A 22515-nucleotide genomic window follows, 5' to 3' on the forward strand; every position below is an offset into this window, starting at 1 on the left:
ACACAGTGTCCCCCCTGGCTGCCTGTGCTCTGCAGATAGCACTGCTCCCCTCACAGGCTGGGCAGCACCTGCTTCTGCTCCTTTCTTCTATGACATCGCTGAGGAAGTTGTATTCAAACTCAGCAGAAGACAAACTGTAAATATTTACTAGGCTATAAAACATTTCTAGCAGTTCCAGACTGGTTCAGCAGTTTCACTTCAAAATGGCGACCCTGAGGTGTGGTTACATAAATAAACGCCACAACCATGTTTCCTTATCAGCGGCTGGGGCAGGAGGTGACAACCCCGGCAGGCTGAGCCTGCCCCAGCCGCAGCAGTGCCTCAGCAATGCCGCTCACACACTGCCAGAGCCCGGCATTGTTCTCTACAGCCTCAGCAACCCCGGGCCCCGAGCCTCCCGTGCCCGGGAGAGCCTGGGGGAGCTGGGGCTGCTCCGCCCGGAGAGGGGCCCCAGGGAGAGAGAGGGGCCTCAGCCCTGGCTGGCCCTGTGTCCCCCTGGCTGTCCCTGTGTCTGTCCCTGGCTGTCCCTGTGTCTGTCCCTGTGTCTGTCCCTGTGTGCAGAGGTCAGAGCAGCCCAGGCTCTGCTCCAGGCCCAGCCATGGCCCCAGAGCCACGGGCAGGGGCTGAGCCCAGCAATTACCTGCACAGGAGGCACAACTTCTGCCCTGGGCAGGGACCCAGCTGGAGCAGAGCCCAGAGAGGGGCTGGACTCTCCTCTGGGACATCCCAGAGCCACCTGGACCCAGCCCTGTGCCCTCTGCTCTGGGATGGCCCTGCTGGAGCAGGGAGGTGGCACCGGTGACCCACTGTGGTCCCTCCCAACCTCACCCATCCTGAGATTCTGGGATCAGAGATCAGATGTGCAGCACCCCATGGCACAACATGCAGCAGCAGCGAGGAAGATTTTTATCCAAAAGTCACTCTGTGCTGTCCCTAAGAAGCAAAGCCTGTCCTGATTATAACAGCCAAGATGTTGAGGGCACTGACCTTTGCCCAGCAGAGTTTCAAATCCTCCTGAGAACACTGGTCTGCCCACTGAGGAGTCTGTGTCTGAGGGGGTGGGAAGTGAAAGGTGAACACCTGATTTTACCTCCCCAAGCCTGCAGCTGGGCAGGCCCATGGAAAATATGAAACAAAAAAGGAGAAGAGGAGCTCTCTAATCTTGTGGTCAGAACTTGTGGCTGGCAAAAGGGAGCTGAGCCCAAGCCCCAGTTCAGGGGCTTAACACTCACACTGCATTTAATGTGCATTTAATTCACTGCAGCATTCAACGGAACATTTGAGAAATGGACAAACTGCAGCTTAAGAGATATTCCTCCCTCCCCAGAAAATCACAGAATCATGGAATGGTTTGAGTTGGGAGGGACCCTAAATCCCCCCCAGTGCCAGCCCTGCCATGGCAGGGACACCTCCCACTGCCCCAGGCTGCTCCAGCCCCAGGGTCCAGCCTGGCCTTGGGCACTGCCAGGGATCCAGGGATGGAATTCCATCCCAGGGCCTGCCCACCCTGCCAGGGAACAATTCCTCATTGCCAAGATCCCACCCAGCCCTGCCCTCTGGCACTGGCAGCCATTCCCTGGCTCCTGTCCCTCCATCCTTGTCCCCAGTCCCTCTGCAGCTCTCCTGGAGCCCTTCAGGCCCTGCCAGGGGCTCTGAGCTCTGCCTGGAGCCTTCTCCTCTGCAGGGGAGCACCCCCAGCTCTCCCAGCCTGGCTGCAGAGGAGCCCTGGAGCAGCTCCATGGCCCTGGGCTTGTGTCGGAACTCAGGACATCCCTCTGGGTGTCTGGAGTTGCCGGGACCCCGGGCTCAGAGACCCTGGCACGGAGCCCAGAACACCTGTGGGCTCGATTATGACCCATGGAGCAAATTACCAGCTTTGTATGAAGACCTGCAAGCCACAGCAGTTTAAGTAGTGTAATAATAAAATTATTACTGGGTGAAAAAGTAGATTTTTGGGGTTTTAGAATGGGGGTTTCGGGGGCAAGATGGAGGGATTTGGGCGTGTCTAGCCTTTCTTCTCTGCCTCCATCTTCTGCTGTGATGTTGGCACTTTTAGATTGGTTTAGAGTAGAAGCTCACTGTCTAGTATAGGTGATAGGTATTGGGAAGTAATTGTAAACATGTTATACGTAGTTTTTAGTATAAAGAGATAACACCGCCCCGGGGGCAGGCAGAGTGCCTGGAACGGTCCTGCTGGACTGATCTTGGCTGGGCAGGAGGAAAATTTTTAGAGATAAGAAGCAATAAACAATTCTGAGACCGAAAACTGAAGAACTCCGACTCATCCTTCATACGCGCGGGCCGAAACAGAGACTTCTCACGCATCTCGGAGCCGCAGTAATCTGCACCTTCCGAGAGGTTTGCGCCAAGGGCCGGGCAGGGCCGGTGTTGGCCCTGTGTGTCCCCAGCTCGGGCTGTGCTGTCACTTTGTGGCACCTGCCAGGGCCTGGGGCGGCACCGCGAGGGGCGAGGGGCACCGACACCGCCCTCAGGGCGTCCTGAGAGCCCTCAGGGCGCCTTCACACAGTCCCGACACGGCTGCGACACAGCCCTCACAGAGCCGCAACACCAACCCGACACAGCTCCGATACAGCCCTCACACAATCCCAACACTAACCCGACACAGCCCCGATACAGCCCTCACAGAGCCGCAACACCAACCCGACACAGCTCCGACACAGCCCTCACACAGCCCGACCGCCGCTCACAGCTTCGATACAGCCCTCACACAGCCCGACCGCCCTCACACAGCCCTGACCACCCCTCACAGCTTCGATACAGCCCTCACACAGTCCTGTCCACCCCTCACAGCTTCGATACAGCCCTCACACAGTCCTGTCCACCCCTCACAGCTTCGATACAGCCCTCACACAACCCGACCGCCCCTCACAGCTTCGATACAGCCCTCACACAGTCCTGTCCACCCCTCACAGCTTCGATACAGCCCTCACACAGCCCTGACCGCCCCTCACAGCTTCGATACAGCCCTCACACAACCCGACCGCCCTCACACAGCCCCGACACCGCCCTCACACAGCCCCGACAAAGCTCCGACACCGCCCTCACACAACCCTGACGGCCCTCACAGCCCTGACCACCCCTCACAGCTCCGACACCGCCCTCACACAGCCCCGACACCGCCCTCACACAGCCCTGACCGCCCCTCACAGCCCCGACACCGCCCTCACACAGCCCTGATGGCCCTCACAGCCCTGACCGCCCCTCACAGCCCCGACACCGCCCTCACACAGCCCCGACACCGCCCTCACACAGCCCTGACCGCCCCTCAGAGCCCTGACCGCCCCTCACAGCCCCGACACCGCCCTCACACTGCCTTGACAAAGCTCTCGACCGCCCTCACTGCAGGCGGCTGCTCCGCGCAGGCGCCGCCGCGGGGCTTCCGGCAGCGCTGCCCTGGATGGCGGAGCCGGGGGCTGGAGCGGCGGCGGAGCCCCGGGAGGGATGGACGGAGGAGCCGGAGGAGCCCGGGGAGGGATGGACGGCAGAGCCATGGGGTACATGGACGGCGGAGCGGCGGCGGCTGCGGGTGCCGGGCGGGCGCTGGCTGGTGGCCGTGCTGCCCCTGCTGCTGGTGCCGCTGCCCTGCGCAGGTGGGTGCCGGGGGCCCTCAGGGAGCGGGGCCGGTGCGGGGCCCCCTCCCCGGGGCTGAGGGGGGAGCGGGGCGCGGGTCCTGCTGCGGTCCCGGAGCTCTGTGGGGATGCGGGGCGGGATAACGGTGTCGGTAAGGATGTGTCGTGTTTGCAGGGCTGTCATGGAATCACAGCAGGGTTTGGGCTGGAGGGACCTTAAATCCCATCCAGTGCCATCCCTGCCATGGCAGGGACACCTCCCACTGCCCCAGGCTGCTCCAGCCCCAGTGTCCAGCCTGGCCTTGGGCACTGCCAGGGATCCAGGGGCAGCCCCAGCTGCTCTGGGAATTCCATCCCAGCCCCTGTCCATCCTGGCAGGGAACAATTCCTCATTGCCACGATCCCACCCAGCCCTGCCCTCTGGCACTGGCAGCCATTCCCTGTGCCCTGTCCCCATTCCCCTGAGGACCGTCCCTCTCCTCCACACCAGTCCCACCTATTCCAGGTGAATTGCAGCGGCTGCAGCCGCGGTGTGGGTGAAACAGCTTTGGATTCCCGTTGTTTGGTTTGGAAGTCACAGTCTGGCAGAGCCTAAAGGATAAAAGAGGAAATGAGAGGTGGAATGGCAGGATGGGGGTTTTGGCTCGCAGGGCGGGAGGTTGTGCCTTGTCTTTTGTCATTACACAGCAAAAAACAACTATTGCCCAAAACCTGTTGCTGTAAGAGGAAGGATTGTGAAGCATTACAAAAGAGGGCAGAGGGACTGTTTCTACAGGCCGGGAGTGACAGGACCAGGGACAATGGTTTTAGACTGCCAGAGGGCAGGGCTGGATGGGACCTTGGGAATGAGGAATTGTTTCCTGGCAGGGTGGGCAGGGGCTGGGATGGAATTCCCAGAGCAGCTGGGGCTGCCCCTGGATCCCTGGCAGTGCCCCAGGCCAGGCTGGACACTGGGGCTGGAGCAGCCTGGGACTGGGTGGGCTCTGAAATCCCAGCCAGGGGGTGATTCTGCCTCTGGAGTTCCAATAGCTCTGCTTCAGTGACCTCTCCCTTCCCCTGGGCCAAGCCCAGCTGTTCCCTGTGCTGCTGCTCCAGGGTAAAGCTCTGGCCCTGGGTTTCTTTGCACATGGGGGTCCTTCAGAGCCTTTCCTGGTGTCACATCTAAGGGGCCTCCTCTTCCTTCTTCTGCTGAAATATTGACTGAAATTTTCCGCTGGCTCCTGCACCCAGGCATGTCGTAAGCATTGTGCATCATGTGCTCCTCCTGGGATTTCCCCTGACTGTGGGTTTTGCTCTGTTGCCATTTCTTGCTTTCTTCTGTTGCTGAATGGATTTTGTTATATAATTGTTGTTATTTTCAACCCTCAACGTTGCTGAGCATCTCCTGAGCGAGGCAGTAATTTTTCTGTAACAGAACAGTTTGGGTTGGTTTCATTTGTTTGAATTTGACAGGGGAAAGAGATGGGGAGGTGTGCTAAAAGCATTTCTGGTTTTTAATCTCTTCTTTCTGCAGAAGTCTAGTCCCTTATAATGGTTTCTCAGAACCAAAGTGTCATCATGTTAAGTGTCTGGCTTTTAATCGTTAATAAAATAAGCCAGGAAGAGGTGTTGATTTTTAGGCTTTTCTTTGCATGTCAAGCTACTACCTAAATCACAAAATTTCCCTGCTGATTAAACATCACTGAGTTTTCTCCTTCCTTCCTGTATAGCTTTTCATTGGTAAATTAATGATTTGTGGAATTAATTTAGGGAAGCAAGCACAAAACTCATTGGAAATAGGGAAATACGTGAAAGGGTGGATCACATATTCCTGTCTGTTGGGAGAAACTGGATCAGTACCCCAGGAAACAAGTGCAGTGGTGTTGAACAGGAAAATGTGCAGGGCAGAGAGAGGAGGGTTAAAATATCAGACCTGCAAAAAACCCACAAACTTCTACCCATAAATTACACAACATTGTTTTGTTGGGTGTTTTTAGAAAGCCCAAAAGTATCAGAGCACAGCAGTGCTAATTGGCAGGAAAAGATTAGGTCATGTCTTGTAAAGACCTCCATTAATTAATCTCAGCCAGTTTATTGTGATTTTTTTACACTGCTTCCAGCAAGTCGAACCGTTTGGAAGGAATACAAAAGAGAACAATAAAATTCCTTCAGGAAGCTGAAATTTGGCTTGAAAGGAAAATTTCAAGAATTGCTGCTGCCATTCAGCTTTCTCTTGGTTGGGAGCTGTGTTGAAAATGACCTGCTTGGGCTATCACAGAAAGTCTCTGCTCAGAACATGGCTCTGGACAGGATCTTCCTCCTGCTCCCACTGCTCCTTTTTGCCATCTGGCCTGCTGAGGTCTAACAAGGAGCACTGGGAAGCCTCGTGCTCTAGAAATTAAGGATTTGAAAAGATGGGAAAGATAGACTAAATATTTGAATTTCTGCCCAAGGCAAACAAAAATACTCTAATCATTGAAATGTAGTGGTGTTTTTATCAGTTGGAGTCTGTGGGGCCCTTGTTGTCACAAGGTTTTGGTTGAATTGTAACCATCTGTTGGATAAATATCTGGGGAAAAAAATCTGGTTTTTCCTTGGTTTTCTTATTTTCTGAGCAAACGTCCTTTGGCATTTTCTGGGTTTGTCCTGCTCTGTCAGAAGAGTAACAAATTCCTGCCTTGTGGGAATAAATTCTGTAGTGGGAGCCACGAGGGTTTATTGAATTATTTGGCTTTCATGGTTTTGTGCTTTCAGGAATTATTTCCCAAAATCTGCAGCCTGTGGATCCCACTTAATTCTCCAAAAGGATTTTGCAGAATTCGGTCATTCTGCTTTTCCACACATTCCCTTTGTAGGCAGGGAACTTGTGTAGCAAAATAAATTGGATTTGCAATGAAGAGCCTCTCCCACAGTCAGGTTCAGGATAAGCCATCGTTGTCCAGGGAGTGCCCAGCTGAAATGGCATTTATTGGCTCTGGTTTCCTCCTCATGCAATCCAATATCAGACTGACCCCAAACAGCAATTTCAGATATGGCTTTGAAATTGGGAAGTCATTAATAAATTACTTCAGATCAAATAGAACCAAATAAAATAGAATGTCAAAGCTAAGAGGTCTGGTTTGTTTTGTTTTAATTTATTTTAATTTATTTTGTTTAAATTTTTATTTATTTTTATTTCATTTTATTTTTATTTCATTTTATTTAAATGTGATTGAATTTTAATTTTTATTATATCTAAATTTTTTTTAATATTTTATTGTGTTTTACTTTATGTAATTTTTATTTTCATTCATTTTTATTTTGTTTATTTTAATTTTATATCTATTTTTTCGTTTTTAGTTTTTATTTTATTTTTATTCTACTTTATTTTTCTTGTATTTATTTTTATTATTATTCTATTTTATTTATTTTAGATTATATTTTATTGTAATATTTTGCTTTAATTTTATCTCAATATTTTCTTTCCTTTGTCTTGTAATATTTTATCTTCACTTAAACCTAATATTTTATTTACTTTTTATTGTAATACTTTATTTTATGTTAACATTTTATTTGCATTTTATCTTTATATTTTCTTTGCTTTTTCTTGTAATGTTTTATCTTAATTGTATCCTAATATTTTATTTGCTTTTTATTGTTTATTTTAACATTTTATTTTCATTTTATCTTTATGTTTTCTTTGCTTTCTCTTGTAATATTTTATCTTAATTGTATCCTAAGATTTTCTTTGCTTTTTACTGTAATACTTTATTTTAACATTTTATTTTCATTTCATATTTATCTTTTCTTTTCTTCTGATTGTAATATTTGATTTCTGTGCTTGCCTGTTTCTCCTAGGCCAGAGCAGCCTGCCAAGCCCAGAGGACGTGCAGGTGCACGTGGTGAACACCAATTTCACCCTGAGCTGGGATTGGAGGGGGAGTGACCCCAGGGTGACATTCTCAGCCCAGTTCCAGTGGTGAGTGCCATCCCTGGGAGGCAGCACTGGGGTGACAGGGGAGTGACCCAGGGTGACATTCTCAGCCCAGTTCCAGTGGTGAGTGCCATCCCTGGGAGGCAGCACTGGGGTGACAGGGGGAGTGGCCCCAGGGTGACATTCTCAGCCCAGTTCCAGGGGTGAATGCCATCCCTGGAGCCATCCCTGGCACTGGGGTGACAGGGGGAGTGACCCCAGGGTGACATTCTCAGCCCAGTTCCAGGGGTCAGTGCCATCCCTGGAGCCATCCCTGGCACTGGGGTGACACGGGGAGTGACCCCAGGGTGACATTCTCAGCCCAGTTCCAGGGGTCAGTGCCATCCCTGGCTGCTCCTGGCACTGGGGTGACAGGGGGAGTGACCCCAGGGTGACATTCTCAGCCCAGTTCCAGGGGTCAGTGCCATCCCTGGAGCCACCCCAGGCTGCTGCTGCTAGCCTGGGTTTGTCTCACTGCTGGGAGAAATCAGTTTATTTATCACACAGAGCTTGCTGCTAATGCTGAAGCACCAGCAGGGTTCTTGCAGGAGATTTGGTGGCACACTTAGAAGTGGAATTTAGGTTTATTCCCAGAATCCCTGGGCTGGAAGAGACCTCCAAGGCCATCGAGTCCAGCCCAGCCCCAGCAGCTCAGCTGAGCCCTGGCCCCCAGTGCCACATCCAGGCTTTGTTAAACACACCCAGGGATGGGCACTCCACCACCTCCCTGGGCAGCCATTCCAGAACTTTCTCACCCTTGCTGCAAAACCTTTTCCCTGCTCTCCAGCCTGTATTTCCCTTGGTGCAGCTCAGGCTGTGTGCTCTGGCTGTGTCAGTGCTGCTGCAGACAGAGCCCAGCCCAGCTGAGCACAGGCACCTTTCAGGAGCTGGGCAGGGCCATGAGGGCAGCCCTGAGTCTCCTTTTCTCCAGGCTGAGCACCCCCAGCTCCCTCAGGGCTCCTCTCAGGGTTTGTGTTCCCAGCCCCTCTGGATGTGCTCAGTGTCCCAAGGTCCATCCTAAATTTAGTCAGGTTTCTGTAGCTGTGGCCACACACAGAGGATTTGAGAGAATTTTCAGTATAACTTTCAACTAATTTCTCAGAGGTCACTGACCCACATTTCTCAGCTGCAAGTTTAATGCCCAGACAAAACAATTTAGGATTTGTTCTTAAATATTTACGTGGTTTCCTTCAGTTGTTCCACATCCCAGTTATTTTGCACATATTGGCACAGGCATTTTGTGGCACTTTGCTGACAAGTAAATATTGAAAACCATGTCTGAGATAAAATTACTGAAATTCTGAGCAACCTGGGATTGTGGGGGGTTCCTTGCCCGTGGCAGGGGTGGAACAGGATGGGCTTGAATGTCCCTCCCAACCCAAACCATTCTGGGATTTTGGATTCTAAGAAAATAGCTCTTATTTTTCACTATGTAGACAAGAACAGCTGCTTTGAAAACAGATTTACTTTTTAAAATATCAGACTGTTCTGAAAGATAAGGTAGGAGTTGAGGATAAGCAATTACTGCTTCAAGTCTGTGCCTCCTTTTTTTGGCTAGGACATTTTAAATGTCTCTGTAAATCTCTTTCTTTACTGAGGTGTGGATGCCTGTTGATTAAAAAAGAGCTGCTGAAAAGCTGATTATTGCTGAACTGCACTTTTCACCTCTGTGTTTTTTATTTTCCCTTAATTTCCATTCCTGGCTCATGTTATGATTAGTGGAGTTCTGCTGGTTTTATGCTCCTGTAACCACTTTTGTCAAGACTTTAAAATTTCTTCCCATGAATTATAAAATCTTTGCCAGGCTAGGAAATATAATAATCCTGAGGATGTAATTCTGTGTTCTGGCAGTTGTAGGATAATTTATAAGGAGATAACACTGATTGCACTGGTGATAAAGCAGCATGAAAAGGGGTGATGCTTATTAAAGTTAAGAAGAAAATAAGACTAATTTCAGTGGTTGTGGGTTGGATTTATCCCAGGCTATTTATCCTGGGATGTTTTATAAATAACTATGTAGTTATTGTATTTTGTTATTATTGGCTTTTGTAAATTATTTTGATAGAGTACAGTTTGTAATCTCTTTTTAACTGCTTTTGATACAGTATAATTTGTCAGCTGTTTATAGTTAATACTCTAATCCCTGTGTGGATTGTATATCTTAGTGTGATAAATATGTGTTATTGTTTAGGCTTTTGCAAAATATTATGCACTGTGTATTATAACATTAACTTCTGCAGAAGTAACTGTAGTAGTGAGGAAATAATAATGATAATAATAATTATGATAATAATTATTAATAGAACAACATATTGATTTTTATTAATATATGTTAATTAATATTAAAATTAAATTAAAATTAAATTAAATTAATAAAATAATAATTGTAGTTGTAAAATAAAAACTAATGCCTTAATTTTTGTAACTAACTGACAATAGTGAAATATCTATTCAGTAGTGAAATAGCTAATATTGAGAGAAAGTGCTTGTAAAACTGGCTAGAATGTCTGTATGATAAGAGAACATTGGAAAGAACCAGGCAAATAGCACCGAAAGAGCAAATTAAAATCCACCACTGCCCCTTGGGCTAGCAGTAACTGTCAAACCACAGACCAGGGGTCCCTGTGAGGAAATAAAATATAAAACTCTGAAAATCCCATCTGTGAAGTAAAATACAAAACTCTCAAAATCCTATCTGTGAGGAAATAAAATACAAAGCTCTCAAAATCCCATGTGCCTTGTGCTCTAAGCAGATGAAAGAATGGGTCAAGCCAAGATAAAGAATTGCTGGAGCATTCAGGCTCCAGGGAAGGTTGAATATGTACAATCTTCATGGAGCTGCATTTGACCCATGCAGTGAGAGAGTACCTGGGAGCTGTTCCAGGTGTGTGTGCTTCTGCAGTGTGCCAGGCACCCCAGGGCTGGCACTGGCCCTGCCACCCCTTATTCAGCTTGTCACAACCTAGAGAGTGAGCCTTGTTTCTCACAGGCTGTTGATCCCACGGGGTTTATCCTGGGGTTATCCCAGGGTGTTGTTTAATGTGGGGTGTTTATCCTGGGGGTGTTGTTTATTCTGGGGTGTTTGTCCTGGGGCTGTAGTTTCTCCTGGGGGTGTTGTTTTTCCTGGGGCATTATTTCTGCTAGGCTGTCTTTTATTCCAGGGTGTTTCTCAGGGGGGTGTTGTTTCTCTGGGGTGTTTCTCCCAGGGCTGTTGTTTTTCCTGGGGCATTGTTTATCTGAGGTGTTTCTCCTGGGCTGTTGTTTATCTGGGGTGTTTCTCCTGTGGCATTGTTTATCTGGGGTGTTTGTCCCAGGGGTGTTGTTTCTCCTGGGCTGTTGTTTATCTGGGGTGTTTCTCCTGGGGCATTGTTTATCTGGGGTGTTTGTCCCAGGGGTGTTGTTTCTCCTGGGCTGTTGTTTATCTGGGGTGTTTCTCCTGGGGCATTGTTTATCTGGGGTGTTTGTCCCAGGGGTGTTGTTTCTCCTGGGGCTGTTGTTTATCTGGGGTGTTTGTCCTAGGGGTGTTGTTTATCTGGGGTGTTTCTCCTGGGGCATTGTTTATCAGGGGTGTTTGTCCCAGGGGTGTTGTTTATCAGGGGTGTTTGTCCCAGGGGTGTTGTTTATCTGGGGTGTTTCTTTTGGGGGTGTTTCTCCTGGGCTGTTGTTTATCGGGGGTGTTTCTCCTGGGCTGTTGTTTATCGGGGGTGTTTCTCCTGGACTGTTGTTTAATCCGGGCTGTTTCTCCCGGGCTGTTCTCTGTCCCGCAGGCCAGAGCTGGAGGACACGGGCTGGCAGGAGCTGCCAGGGTGCCAGGCTGTGGCTGGCACAGGCTGTGACTTCTCCTCGGCCATCTCGGAGTACTACGATGCCCACTACGTGCGTGTCAGGGCCCAGGCAGGGCCGCTGGTGTCCCCGTGGTCCCAGGTCCTGGAGATGGTTCCAGAACAAGTCGGTACGAGCTCGGGGTTTGCAGGGACACTTTGCTTCCTTTAGCACCTCGGGAGGATTCTGCTCCCCTGCCCTGCTCAGGTGGGACCCCAGCTGCAGAGCCTCCAGCCCTGAGATCCAGCAGCAGGAGGAGCTGGAGGGAGCCCAGAGGAGCCAGGCTGGGGGTGCTCACCTGGAGAGGAGAAGGCTCCAGGAAGAGCTCAGAGCCCCTGGCAGGGCCTGAAGGGGCTCCAGGAGAGCTGCAGAGGGACTGGGGACAAGGATGGAGGGACAGGAGCCAGGGAATGGCTGCCAGTGCCAGAGGGCAGGGCTGGGTGGGATCTTGGCAATGAGGAATTGTTCCCTGGCAGGGTGGGCAGGGCTGGGATGGAATTCCATCCCTGGATCCCTGGCAGTGCCCAAGGCCAGGCTGGACACTGGGGCTGGGGCAGTGGGAGGTGTCCCTGCCGTGGCAGGGTGGAATGGGATGAAGTTTAAGGTCCTTCCCAACCCAAAGCAATCAGGAATGAGGGATTGTGGAAAAACCACGTGTGGTTTCCACTGCTGGAAACAGCAGGACAGGGGGAGTTTCCCAACAGGAACATAAGATCAGGCATCTGCAGGTTATGGAATGCTGCAATTCTGTCTTTCTGGAAAGGGAAAACTATTCCAGGTGGTGCTGCTTTCCTGACTGAATTTCCTGTCACACTGTATTTTCCAAGATTATTTATTGGAAAAGTCTTTTTTGACAGTAGATTTTTGTAGAATCCCAGACCTGTCTGGATTGGGAAGAACCTTAAAGCCCATCCCATCCCACCCCCTGCCATGGGCAGGGACACCTTCCATAGACCAGGTTGCTCCAAGAACCCCGTTTTTGGGAAGTTTGTGGCTTTTTAACAGTTCCAGTGGTAGCTAATCCTTTCTTTGAAGTTGGATTTATTGGACTGAGCTAAATCCCTTGCCTTGCAGGTTTTAGAATAATTTATACTAATTTTTTTGGAAAACATTTGCTGGTAATATTTAATTTTAACTGCTTTTAGAACCTGGTGATGGTAGTTGGTTGTTAGTTTAAATTTCTTTTAGAAACTGCCTGAGTCATGAAAACTTAAGGTCCTGTGGGTGATTGTTCAAAAGAATTAAAAATCAGATACCATAGGCAGGTATTTTAGGTTTGTTATCAGGTATTTTAGGTTTATTATTTAAACCACTTTTTGGGGTGTATTTTCTCAAAGTAGACATGTTTAGCTTCTTTTTTCTTTCCCTTTTTGCAGCTCAGATTGGTCCACCAGGACTGAAATTGCAGTCTACAAATGGAGTTGTGAAAGTTATGGTTTCTCCTCCAGAAGCAAATCAGAGGAAAAAAATGTGGCTCAATGATCTGAGTTTTAAATATAACCTGGTCTTCTGGGAAAACTCCTCACATGCTCAGGTATGAGCACTTCTTTTTTCTTAGTTAGCCTTACCAGAACTGCCAGAGATGGACTTGAATTCGTGCTCTGCAGTGGAATTGTTTGCTTTGTCACTGTGTAACTGCTCCTGTGTGTTTGTAAGTTGGGGGAGGTGGTTTTTTCTTGGTGGGATGATTTTGTTTTACCACAGGATCGTTTTATTGGCATTGCCCTGATCCAGGGACTTTTTTGAGGTCTTGCCATTGTGAACTGGTTTCCAAGACAGCGTGTGTGTCCTGCAGAGCACTCAGAGCTCTCCTGTGAAGAGCTGAGCAGAAGCTCTTCCTTTTTTATCTGTTTAAGGGAAGTGAGAGTCATCTAAATTAGGGCAGGGATCAAAGGGCAATTCTTTGTGTGTTCTTGGGAGATCAGATCAAAATCATCACTTCAGAAAGTACCTGGAGGGGCTGGAGCATTCCTGAGGGAGCTGGGAAGGGACTGGAGCATTCCTGAGGGAGCTGGGAAGGGGCTGGAGCATTCCTGAGGGAGCTGGAAAGGAGCTGAGCCTGGAGCAAAGGAGGCTCAGGGGGCCCTTGTGGCTCTGCACAAGTCCCTGCCAGGAGGGGACAGCCGGGGGGAAAGACAGGAATGAGGAAAGGACAAGAGGGAATGGCCTCAAGGTGCACCAAGGCAGGTTCAGGTGAAAGAAAGAACAAAATTCTGTTCTTTCTTTCACCTGAACCTCCCAGGTGCACCTTGAGGAATTTTATTCCCCTCACAGAGTGGTCAGGGGCTGCCCAGGGAGGTTTGGAGTCCCTGGAATTGTCCCAGAGGAGTCTGGATGTGGCCTTGGGGACAGGGTTTGGGCAGGGGCTGGGGTGGCACTGGCTGATCCTGCAGGGCTCTTCCCACCTCTGGGATTTTGGGATCACACCCCAAAGGAGCAGATGGCCCAGAAGTGCAATTGGGTGTGGTCAGGGACAGCCAAAGGCAGAGCAGAGAGGAACTTCTGGGGGATGCAGGGGTGGGAGTGTCCTGCTGCACTCTGGGTGTCTGTGGGGTGAGTTCCTGGCCAGAGGCAGAGCAGAGAGGAGCTTTTGGGGGATGCAGGGATGGGAATGTCCTGGGTGTCTGTGGGGTGAGTTCCTGGCCAGAGGCAGAGCAGAGAGGAGCCTTGGGGTGAGTCAGGGATGGGAATGTCCTGCTGCACTCTGGGTGTCTGTGGGGTGAGTTCCTGGCCAGAGGCAGAGCAGAGAGGAGCCTTGGGGTGAGTCAGGGATGGGAATGTCCTGCTGCACTCTGGGTGTCTGTGGGGTGAGTTCCTGGCCAGAGACAGAGCAGAGAGGAGCTTTTGGGGGATGCAGGGGTGGGGAGTGTCCTGCTGCACTCTGGGTGTCTGTGGGGTGAGTTCCTGGCCATGCCCAGTCCCTCCCCACTTCCATGGCAAGGGAGCCCAGAATCTCCCTGTCAGTCACTGTAAACTGCAAACTTCCCTTGAGGATTTCTCCAGCTCAAACCCTGTCCTGCTTTCTCTGTTTCTCCTTTTTAGGTGGGGTATGATACAAATGGGCTGAAACCCTGCAGAACAATCATTTTAAAATGTTCCTGAGGAAGCACAGTTCCCCTCACAGGCTCTTTGTGTTTGTGTTTGTTTCTTCCAGCTCCAGAGCAAAAACATTTTCCCTGTTGACACCATTGATGACCTTGCCCCAGACAGCACCTATTGCTTCAAAGTCCAGGCAAACCTCCTTGGGGAGGGAAAGCAAGGCTTGTTCAGCCCCACCAGCTGTGTGAGAACCACCCAGAAAGGTACCCAGGAAATCAGGTTACCTGCAAGTGATGGCTGCTATTAAACTGGCACACAGTCAGGTGTTCTGAAGCAACAGGAATAGGCAGAAGGGCCAAAATCCTCCTCATTTTGGTATAAAAAAACCCATTTATATATATTTCCCCTTCTCAATCAACATAAAATATGTCAAGGTTAGAGTTTTAATAGTACAAGAAAGTTTTTGCCATGAGGCAAACTTTGACATTAATTTGGAACAAAAACTTCTTTGTGTGCTTTAAAAACTCTTCTTTTTAAATCAGTGACTGAATCAGGAGGTAAAAAACCCAAAAGCCTCTGGGGTGCTTGGCACTCAATGAATGCACAGAAAGTTGAGCAGAGCTTACAAAAATGCTGGTTTTATAGAATCCTTGGTGAATTGATTGTTACAGCTGCTGGAGAAAGACTTTGAGGGGCAGTTTGCCACCTTCTTGTGTAAAATTAAATTATTTTCTGTGCTGTGCAATTGCTTTTAGATGTTTATTTTAGGAAGAAAGTAACTGCAGAAAGTCAAATATTAGATTGGACAGGGGAGGTACATCATAATGAGTTGATAGTACACCAAAATGTAAGTAATTGATGGTAAATGAAAATTTCTTTATACACAAAATACATTAATTAATACACATCTGTGGTTTTTTAAAATATTAAAAGAATACATGTCTGTTTTAAACTAGTAAAATAATACATGTGTATCTTGATAAAATATGACAATAACTGATACATACAAGCTTTTATTATTTTAATAAAATATTAATTGTCACATTCATATTTTAACAAAATATTGAAACAAAAAATCAAAATGTGCAATAAATACAGATGTGTATTTTATACATTTTTCTCCTCATGTTATTCCCAAACCAGTTGATTTCTGCTCCTCTCAATATTTGTCTACTTTAACTTTTTTCTGAATCGATTTTAATGGAGTTTTTAATGAAAGGCTTGCTAGGATGCTCTGCATATCACAGCCTGTGACTGGCAATCTTTGTGATGAATGATCTTTGTTTTCATTATTGACATGAGAAATGCCCATTCCCATGACGTTTTTTGGTAACTTTGGGTTTCCTTCTCCCCTGAGCAGTGAACGACCTCCTGTGTGCCACCAACCTGAGTGTCCTGGCTCTGAACATGAAATTCCACCTGCTTTGGGACGGCCAGGAGGATCAGGATGTGAGCTACAACGTGCAGTACCTGCTGTGAGTTCTGCCTTCCCACCCCTGCCACCTGCAATGCCATTTCCTGTGGTCTGCAGCTGTTTTCCCTGAGGTTCAAATGAAATATTTGGTGGCTTCTTGTGTTAATGGCAATGTGAATGGCTCACTGCTGTTAAAAGAATTGCATGTAATACCTGAGCCTGGGATTTCAGGGGACTGGGCTGCTTTTGGGGGTGTTAAACTCCTGATGGAAGGGACTCCTGAATGCTGAGGGACATTTTTAAAGCTGGGAAGCTTGAATTGCTTAGTGGCTTTCTGAATGTGAAGAAATTAGATGAGTAAAAGTGAGCAAAAATACAGGTGGTGCTGGTTTCAGTTGTCAGCAGCTTGGATTTCTTCTGGGCAGACCCAAATAGGGGAGAAAACCCAAGGTAGCAGATTGTGTCCCATAAAGAGAATTTGTGTGTCCCATAAAGAGAATTTGTGTGTCCCATAAAGAGAATTTGTGTGTGTCCCCTAAAGAAAGGGTGTGTCCCCTAAAGAAAGGGTGTGTCCCATAAAAAGCCCATCAAGTCATATAAAAGCCCCCTCATGTCACGTGAAATAAGCCGTGTGTCACATCAAACCCCATCCTATCACACACAAAGACCCTGTAGCACATAAAGAAAGCCAGATCAAAATCATATTGCACCAAAAACCAAGGAATGCCATAAACCCCTGTCATATCCCATAAAACCCCATCGAAGCACATCCAGAAATTCCCAGTAGGAAGCAGCTCTCTAAACCTGTACCTCGATCTCCAGCTGCTGCATACATATTGTGGCCAGCACCTAGCAGAAGAGGAGGGACCCCCTGGCATTCCTGGGGAATTCTTTGCCATGGCAGGAAATCAATGGACTGCACAGAGCTACATGAGAACTTCTCATTTGGATTTTCAGAACCTGCCCACCCCACATTTCATTTCTCTGCTGGGCCTTGGTTAAAGCTCTGATTTGGATTCCCTGGCCCTTTTATCTTCATTGTTGCACTCAGAAATGTCTCATATTAAAGTGCTGATTTTTGTTTTTAGTTTTTTTACTAGAAGCCTTTTTGCCCAAAACTGAGCCAAGTGCAGCACAAACAAATATGATTTTGTGGAGGAGTTCAGGGAGCTGACATGAAAACTCTTGAATTCTCTGTTGCAGTGGCTACTTCAAGAAGCTCAATGATGATTACTCAGACAAGTGGCTCAGTGTCCCCAGCTGTGAGAACATCACCAGCACCTGGTGCAACTTCTCCTCCATCATCACCACTGGATTCTATTACCTGCGAGTGCAGGCCAGGGGGGGACACAACAAATCCTGCTTCTCCAGGGAAGTCCAAGTGGATCCTCTGAAAACAAGTAAGGAAAGGCTTTCCTGAAATGCTCATTGCTCAGCAAACTCCTGCCAAATGTCTTTATGAGCTGACAGGAGGGGGGATTTCTCAAGAATATAGTGAAATTATTTGAAATGTTTCTCAGGACTTGATATTCTGAATAAAACTATGAAATTATACTTCTAACTGCATGTTTTTTTTCAAAATTATCATGGATTTAACTGACAGTCTTTGGAGCAATGTTTTTAGTTGGATTTTAATAATTTATTTTATTGTTTTCAGATGGAATTGGCCCTCCTGGTGTAAGGCTGGACCTCAGTGACACTTTGCTCCACATCATTATTTCTCCTCCAGGAGGAGATGAGGATGAATTCATGAGGGACCATTATGACTTGTCCTACAGGATTCTGTACTGGAAGAATTCCTCAGATATGAAGGTGTGAACAAATTACATACAATATAAAATTGATTCTGACTTAAATACCGAGCTTCTGTTCTCCCTGAGGAGCTCCTTTCCAAAAGAGGCACATTTGTGATATATCAGTCTTTTAAAAGTCAGTTTATTGAGCTTTTAATGAAAGATTCCATCAAAAACATGATCACTGTGACTTTTTTCACCCAGTGGTTGAGATTTTTATGTAACTCTTAGAAACCTGATCACTGTGATTTTTATCTCCCAGGGATGGGGTAAAATCTCCATTTCCATGGAAAAGTCTGTGTGCAATGGGATGGAAAAGCTCCTCAAACACTGAAGTCCTGCATCCTTTTAGCTCACATTTTAATGGATCTTTCCATGTTCTTTAAATGCTTCTTAGGGTAAAATATTTTACAGTAATTGGTAAAAAGGGGGCAGAAGAGAAGGAAGGAAACTGGAGCAGGAAGGAGTTTCCTGGGAACTTGGAATTGGGACATTGCAGAATGGGGGAGGCACTTGGTTCTTGCCCAGGGAGTGTTTGCCGAGTTTTGCTTAGGAGCTAAGGGGTGGTTTATTTGTTTTACTGAATCTGGGTGCCCAGGGAGGTGGTGGAGTTCCTGGAAATGTTCCAGAGGCATCTGGATGTGGGACTGGATGAGCTGGAAAGTCTCTCCAGCCCTGCAGATTCTGGGGTTGCAGCAATGTCTGATGTTTCACAGAATCACTTCTCCATCAGAGGCTGCAGCTCTCACCTGTCTGAGATTCCTGTGCTGCCCATGGGCTCTGATCCCTCCTTTTTCCCTTTTTCCCTTTTTGCAGGAGGAGGTGAAGCAGAAGGAGGTGAAGCAGACCATAGCCACAGTCCCTGACGTGTCCCCCTCCACGCTGTACTGTGTCAAAGTGCAGGCCTTCTCTGAGCCCTACAACAAGAGCAGTGCCTACAGCCAGCAGGAATGCATCCACACCCCTGCAGGTGGGACAGCCTGGCAGCAATCCCCTCTGCAGCTGCCACTGCTGCCCCTTCCCTGGCAACTCAGAACTCCTGCCAGACCTGGCAGCACCTGGCTGGGCAGAGAGCTTCACTTCCCAGCCCTACATCTGGGGAGGCAGCAAGGAATCACTAAATTCCACATTTTCAGGGATATTTTAGCCTTGAAGCTGTCTTAGTCCTTCTGGGAATTAATCTCCTGTGCTGAAGAGTGAGGAGATAAATCAGATTTGTTAGGGCTGGAAGCTCATCTTGGTGCCAAGGGAGAGTGGGGAGATTGCACTCACTCAGAACAAAGAACAAATCATGATGAAGATAATTGGCCACATAAAATTTTATTAACACTGTGAAAATTTCTGACTCTTCAAACTGCCTTAAAGGCAAGAACATGTAATAACAGCAATGCCTGGCTCTCATTCAGGATTAATTTATATTGTGGTCCTCACTGCTGTGTCCTATCAAACCTAAAAAGAACCAAATGCTACTTTTTACCTGAAGAAGATCAATATTTTAATCTGTTTTCCTGGGTATTCCTCTTCCCCTTATCCTGCTAAATCTCTTTAAATCCAAGCAGTGCCTTCAAGGCAGACCATGCTCTGCCTTTCCCATGTTTTTATACCCCAGAGGGAAAAACCTTCCATTCTTTGATCATGAAATAAGAGCTGGTTGTGTCCTTTGGATTGCTTGGAAAGTGGCTGCTGGTGCCTGTTCATTTCAGTATCACCAAAGTCCTTCCAGTTTGTTGAGCCAATCTTGGAATTGTGGAATGGTTTGGGTGGGAAGGACCTTGAGGATCATCCCATCCCAGCCCAGCCATGGCAGGGACACCTCCCACTGCCCCAGGCTGCTCCAGCCCCAGTGTCCAGCCTGGCCTGGGGCACTGCCAGGGATCCAGGGGCAGCCCCAGCTGCTCTGGGCACCTGTGCCAGGGCCTGCCCACCCTGCCAGGGAACAATTCCTCATTGCCAAGATCCCACCCAGCCCTGCCCTCTGGCACTGGCAGCCATTCCCTGGCTCCTGTCCCTCCATCCTTGTCCCCAGTCCCTCTGCAGCTCTCCTGGAGCCCCTTCAGGCCCTGCCAGGGGCTCTGAGCTCTGCCTGGAGCCTTCTCCTCTGCAGGTGAGCACCCCCAGCTGCTGGTGCTGGGGTGATGGAGGGGCTGGAGCACCTTGGAGGCCTCTTCCCACCTTGGTGATTCTGTGTTCTTGTCTTGGGAGCTATACTGTGGCTTCTTTAAGCAAAATTATCTCAGACACTGGCACAGCATCAGTGTTCCCCGGTGCCCATGGCTGTGGAAATGTTGTGGAATGTTTCCATGATGTGGAAATGTTGAATTTGGAGTTGTGCTTTAATTTCTGCTGGTTCTGAATACCTCGACTGACTGTTTTTTATTCCCAATTTTAGGTAGACCTTTATCTCTGATCCTTTTTGGGATTTTCATGGGTGCACTGCTGGTTGTTGCGCTGGTGGCCGTTCCTCTTGTTTTTGTGCTCTACCAAGCCTACAACAAAATCAAATACGTGTTCTTCCCCTCCTGCCAGCCCCCCCTGAACATCGAGGTGAGCTCTGACTTCTCAGGCATCACACAGCTGCTTTGTAGGAAAAGGAACTTTAAATATCATGGGGAAAAGATGTTTATGTGTTGTGGGTCAGCCAGGGTTCATTTTAGAGGTTTTATCAGTGATCTCCAGAGCTTTGTCCAGTCTCCAGCCTGGCACAGGTGCTGCTTAGCAGGGACCCTGTTCTGGAATGAGAAGGGCAACACTCAAGTGTGTCTTGAAACTTCTGTACCCGGATTTTCTTTTCATTCTTGTGTGGCTTCCTCAGGCTCTAATCCATGAAATGTTGCAGCTCTGTGGTGGTTGACAACTGAGCAGGAAAAGGGCTGAGATAAAATGTTGGAGTCACCCCTTAGTGTTGGATTCTGTGAACGCAGCTGGGAGGTGGGAGCTGGGACCTGTCCCAGGGAACAGGGACAGGAGCAGAGGGAACGGCCTCAGGCTGGGCCAGGGCAGGCTCAGCTGGGCCAGCAGCAGGAATTTGCCCATGGAAAGGGGGCTCAGGCCTTGGCAGGGGCTGCCCAGGGAGCTCTGCAGTGCCCATCCCTGCAGGTGTGCCCTGGAGGTGGCACTGAGTGCTCTGGGCTGGGGACAAGGTGGCCGTGGGGCACAGCTGGCACTGCCTGGGCTGGCAGGGCTGTGCCAGCCCCAGGGATTTGGGGATCTGTGAACTAAACTTCATCCTAAATCTGAGCTGGTGACCTTAGGGAAGCATGTGTTGTGTTAGGGGTGGGAAACCACACATGGCTGCTCAACTTGAGCCTGGAACCCAGACTGGTTTGGGCTGGAGGGACCTCAGAGCCCACCCAGTGCCACCCCTGCCATGGCAGGGACACCTCCCACTGCCCCAGGCTGCTCCAGCCCCAGTGTCCAGCCTGGCCTGGGGCACTGCCAGGGATCCAGGGGCAGCCCCAGCTGCTCTGGGCACCCTGTGCCAGGGCCTGCTCCTCTTCACAGTAAAGAATCTGATAAATCACATTTGTGTGACTGGTGTTAAGCAGAATTAGTAGTTAATTGTTTAAATCGGTATATAATTATTATTTATGGATGTTCATGTCTTCCCCTTCTGCTTCTGTCCTCAGGGATTTGGAGCACAGCCCTTCAGCAGCCCGTACCTGTCAGCTGCAGCAGAGGAATCAGTGGAAAATTGCTGTGTGATTGAATCCATGATCACAGAAGAGGGCAATCAGATTGTTTTCACAGACTACAAACATTCTACCCAGAGCAGTCGAGACTCAGGGAATTATTCCAACGATGACAACACTTCTGGGAGCAAGGGATCCAAGGAAACACTGGAAAAGGAAATCGTGTAACTTTGGGAAATCAGAATTCCTCTGTGGGATTGTCAACTTCACAAACACTTCAAACCTCTTTGTGATGGAAGTCCCAGCCTGAGGGGGACACTGTGACCTTTGGGATCCTCAGGGGGCACTGTGACCTTTGGGATTGCTGGGTTTGGGTTCCCAGAGCTGCCCTTGCTGGGGGAGCTCCTCAGGCCTGGCTGGGAATGACCCCAGTGTCCCCACCCCACCCAGGGCTGTCCCTCTGCCCCAGGAGCAGCTTTGGGCACTTCTCTACTTGAAGCTGTGAGCTGAGCAAAGCCTGCCTGCTGCAGCAGAGTTCTGTGTGGGGTTACTCTGCTCCCACAGTGTTTACACAGCCAGAGGGAATCCATGCTGGACACAATCCTGTGGAGTTTTCACTCCAGCCCCTGCTTGGCTCAGAGCTAAAGGTGCCAAAGGAGCAAGAGGAGCAGCAGTGAGGAGCCTGGGGTTCCTCACAGAATTCCTCACAGGGTTCCTCAGGGGGTTCCTCCTGGGATTCCTCACAGAATTCCTCATGGATGTGTCTGGGAATGTTCCCAGTGCTTGTTCCATGTCCCACTCCCCATCCCTGGAATGTCCCAGGCCAGGCTGGACCCTGGGGCTGGAGCAGCCTGGGGCAGTGGGAGGTGTCCCTGCCATGGCAGGGCTGGGGTGGGATGGGCTTTAAGGTCTCTCCAGACTCATTCTGGAATTAGCAGGACCCTGGTGGAATTTAGGAGATGCCTTTAGCAGGGGGCTGAGCTTGGCACTCAGAGCTTTCCCTGTTTTGCCAATTTGGACAATCAGGGTGTGCTGCAGTAACATTTCACTTTTCATATTCCATGTTTTCCATGCTGACTCCACTGTCTTCCAGAGCCATTTTTTTTAAGTACCTTATTTTTTTATGAAGAAACTGCTTTGGAGTCAGCTGGGTTTGAGCATCCCATGGACTGCTGTTGTTTGTTCTATCTAGGAACTCTTGGTGTCTATATATCCTTTATTTTTTAATTTTGAAGATACTACCTAATTTTATAAGTTTCCTATCCCTGTGTTCATTGAAGAACATAATAAATTTTGC

General features: G+C 48.8%; 1 protein-coding gene across 2 annotated transcripts; it reads left to right on the forward strand.

Annotated features, from left to right (window-relative positions):
* The first annotated feature begins 3466 nt into the window (after positions 1 to 3466).
* On the forward strand, positions 3467 to 22515 carry IFNAR1 (interferon alpha and beta receptor subunit 1). Of its 2 annotated transcripts, XM_084226803.1 has the most exons (11): positions 3467 to 3611; positions 7407 to 7527; positions 11289 to 11473; positions 12720 to 12877; positions 14498 to 14645; positions 15743 to 15857; positions 17000 to 17196; positions 17454 to 17608; positions 18406 to 18559; positions 19979 to 20133; positions 21216 to 22515. In XM_084226803.1, exons 3-11 carry the CDS (start codon positions 11455 to 11457, stop codon positions 21444 to 21446), a joined length of 1332 nt encoding a protein of 443 aa, XP_084082929.1. In that variant the 5' UTR covers positions 3467 to 3611; positions 7407 to 7527; positions 11289 to 11454; the 3' UTR covers positions 21447 to 22515. The 2 variants fall into 2 exon arrangements, with proteins under 2 accessions (XP_084082929.1, XP_084082930.1); XM_084226804.1 differs by lacking the exons at positions 3467 to 3611; positions 7407 to 7527 and adding an exon at positions 7581 to 7605.

This window comes from Fringilla coelebs, assembly GCF_963513975.1.
Source record: "Fringilla coelebs genome assembly, chromosome: 2".
Taxonomy (NCBI): domain Eukaryota; kingdom Metazoa; phylum Chordata; class Aves; order Passeriformes; family Fringillidae; genus Fringilla; species Fringilla coelebs.

What these genes read in the sequence shown, in the direction of transcription:
- IFNAR1 (XM_084226803.1), top strand. An exon ending in AGTGGATCCTCTGAAAACAA is followed by an intron (nt 17,197 to 17,453) that starts GTAAGGAAAGGC and finishes TATTGTTTTCAG; the next exon opens with ATGGAATTGGCCCTCCTGGT. An exon ending in ATGCATCCACACCCCTGCAG is followed by an intron (nt 18,560 to 19,978) that starts GTGGGACAGCCT and finishes TCCCAATTTTAG; the next exon opens with GTAGACCTTTATCTCTGATC.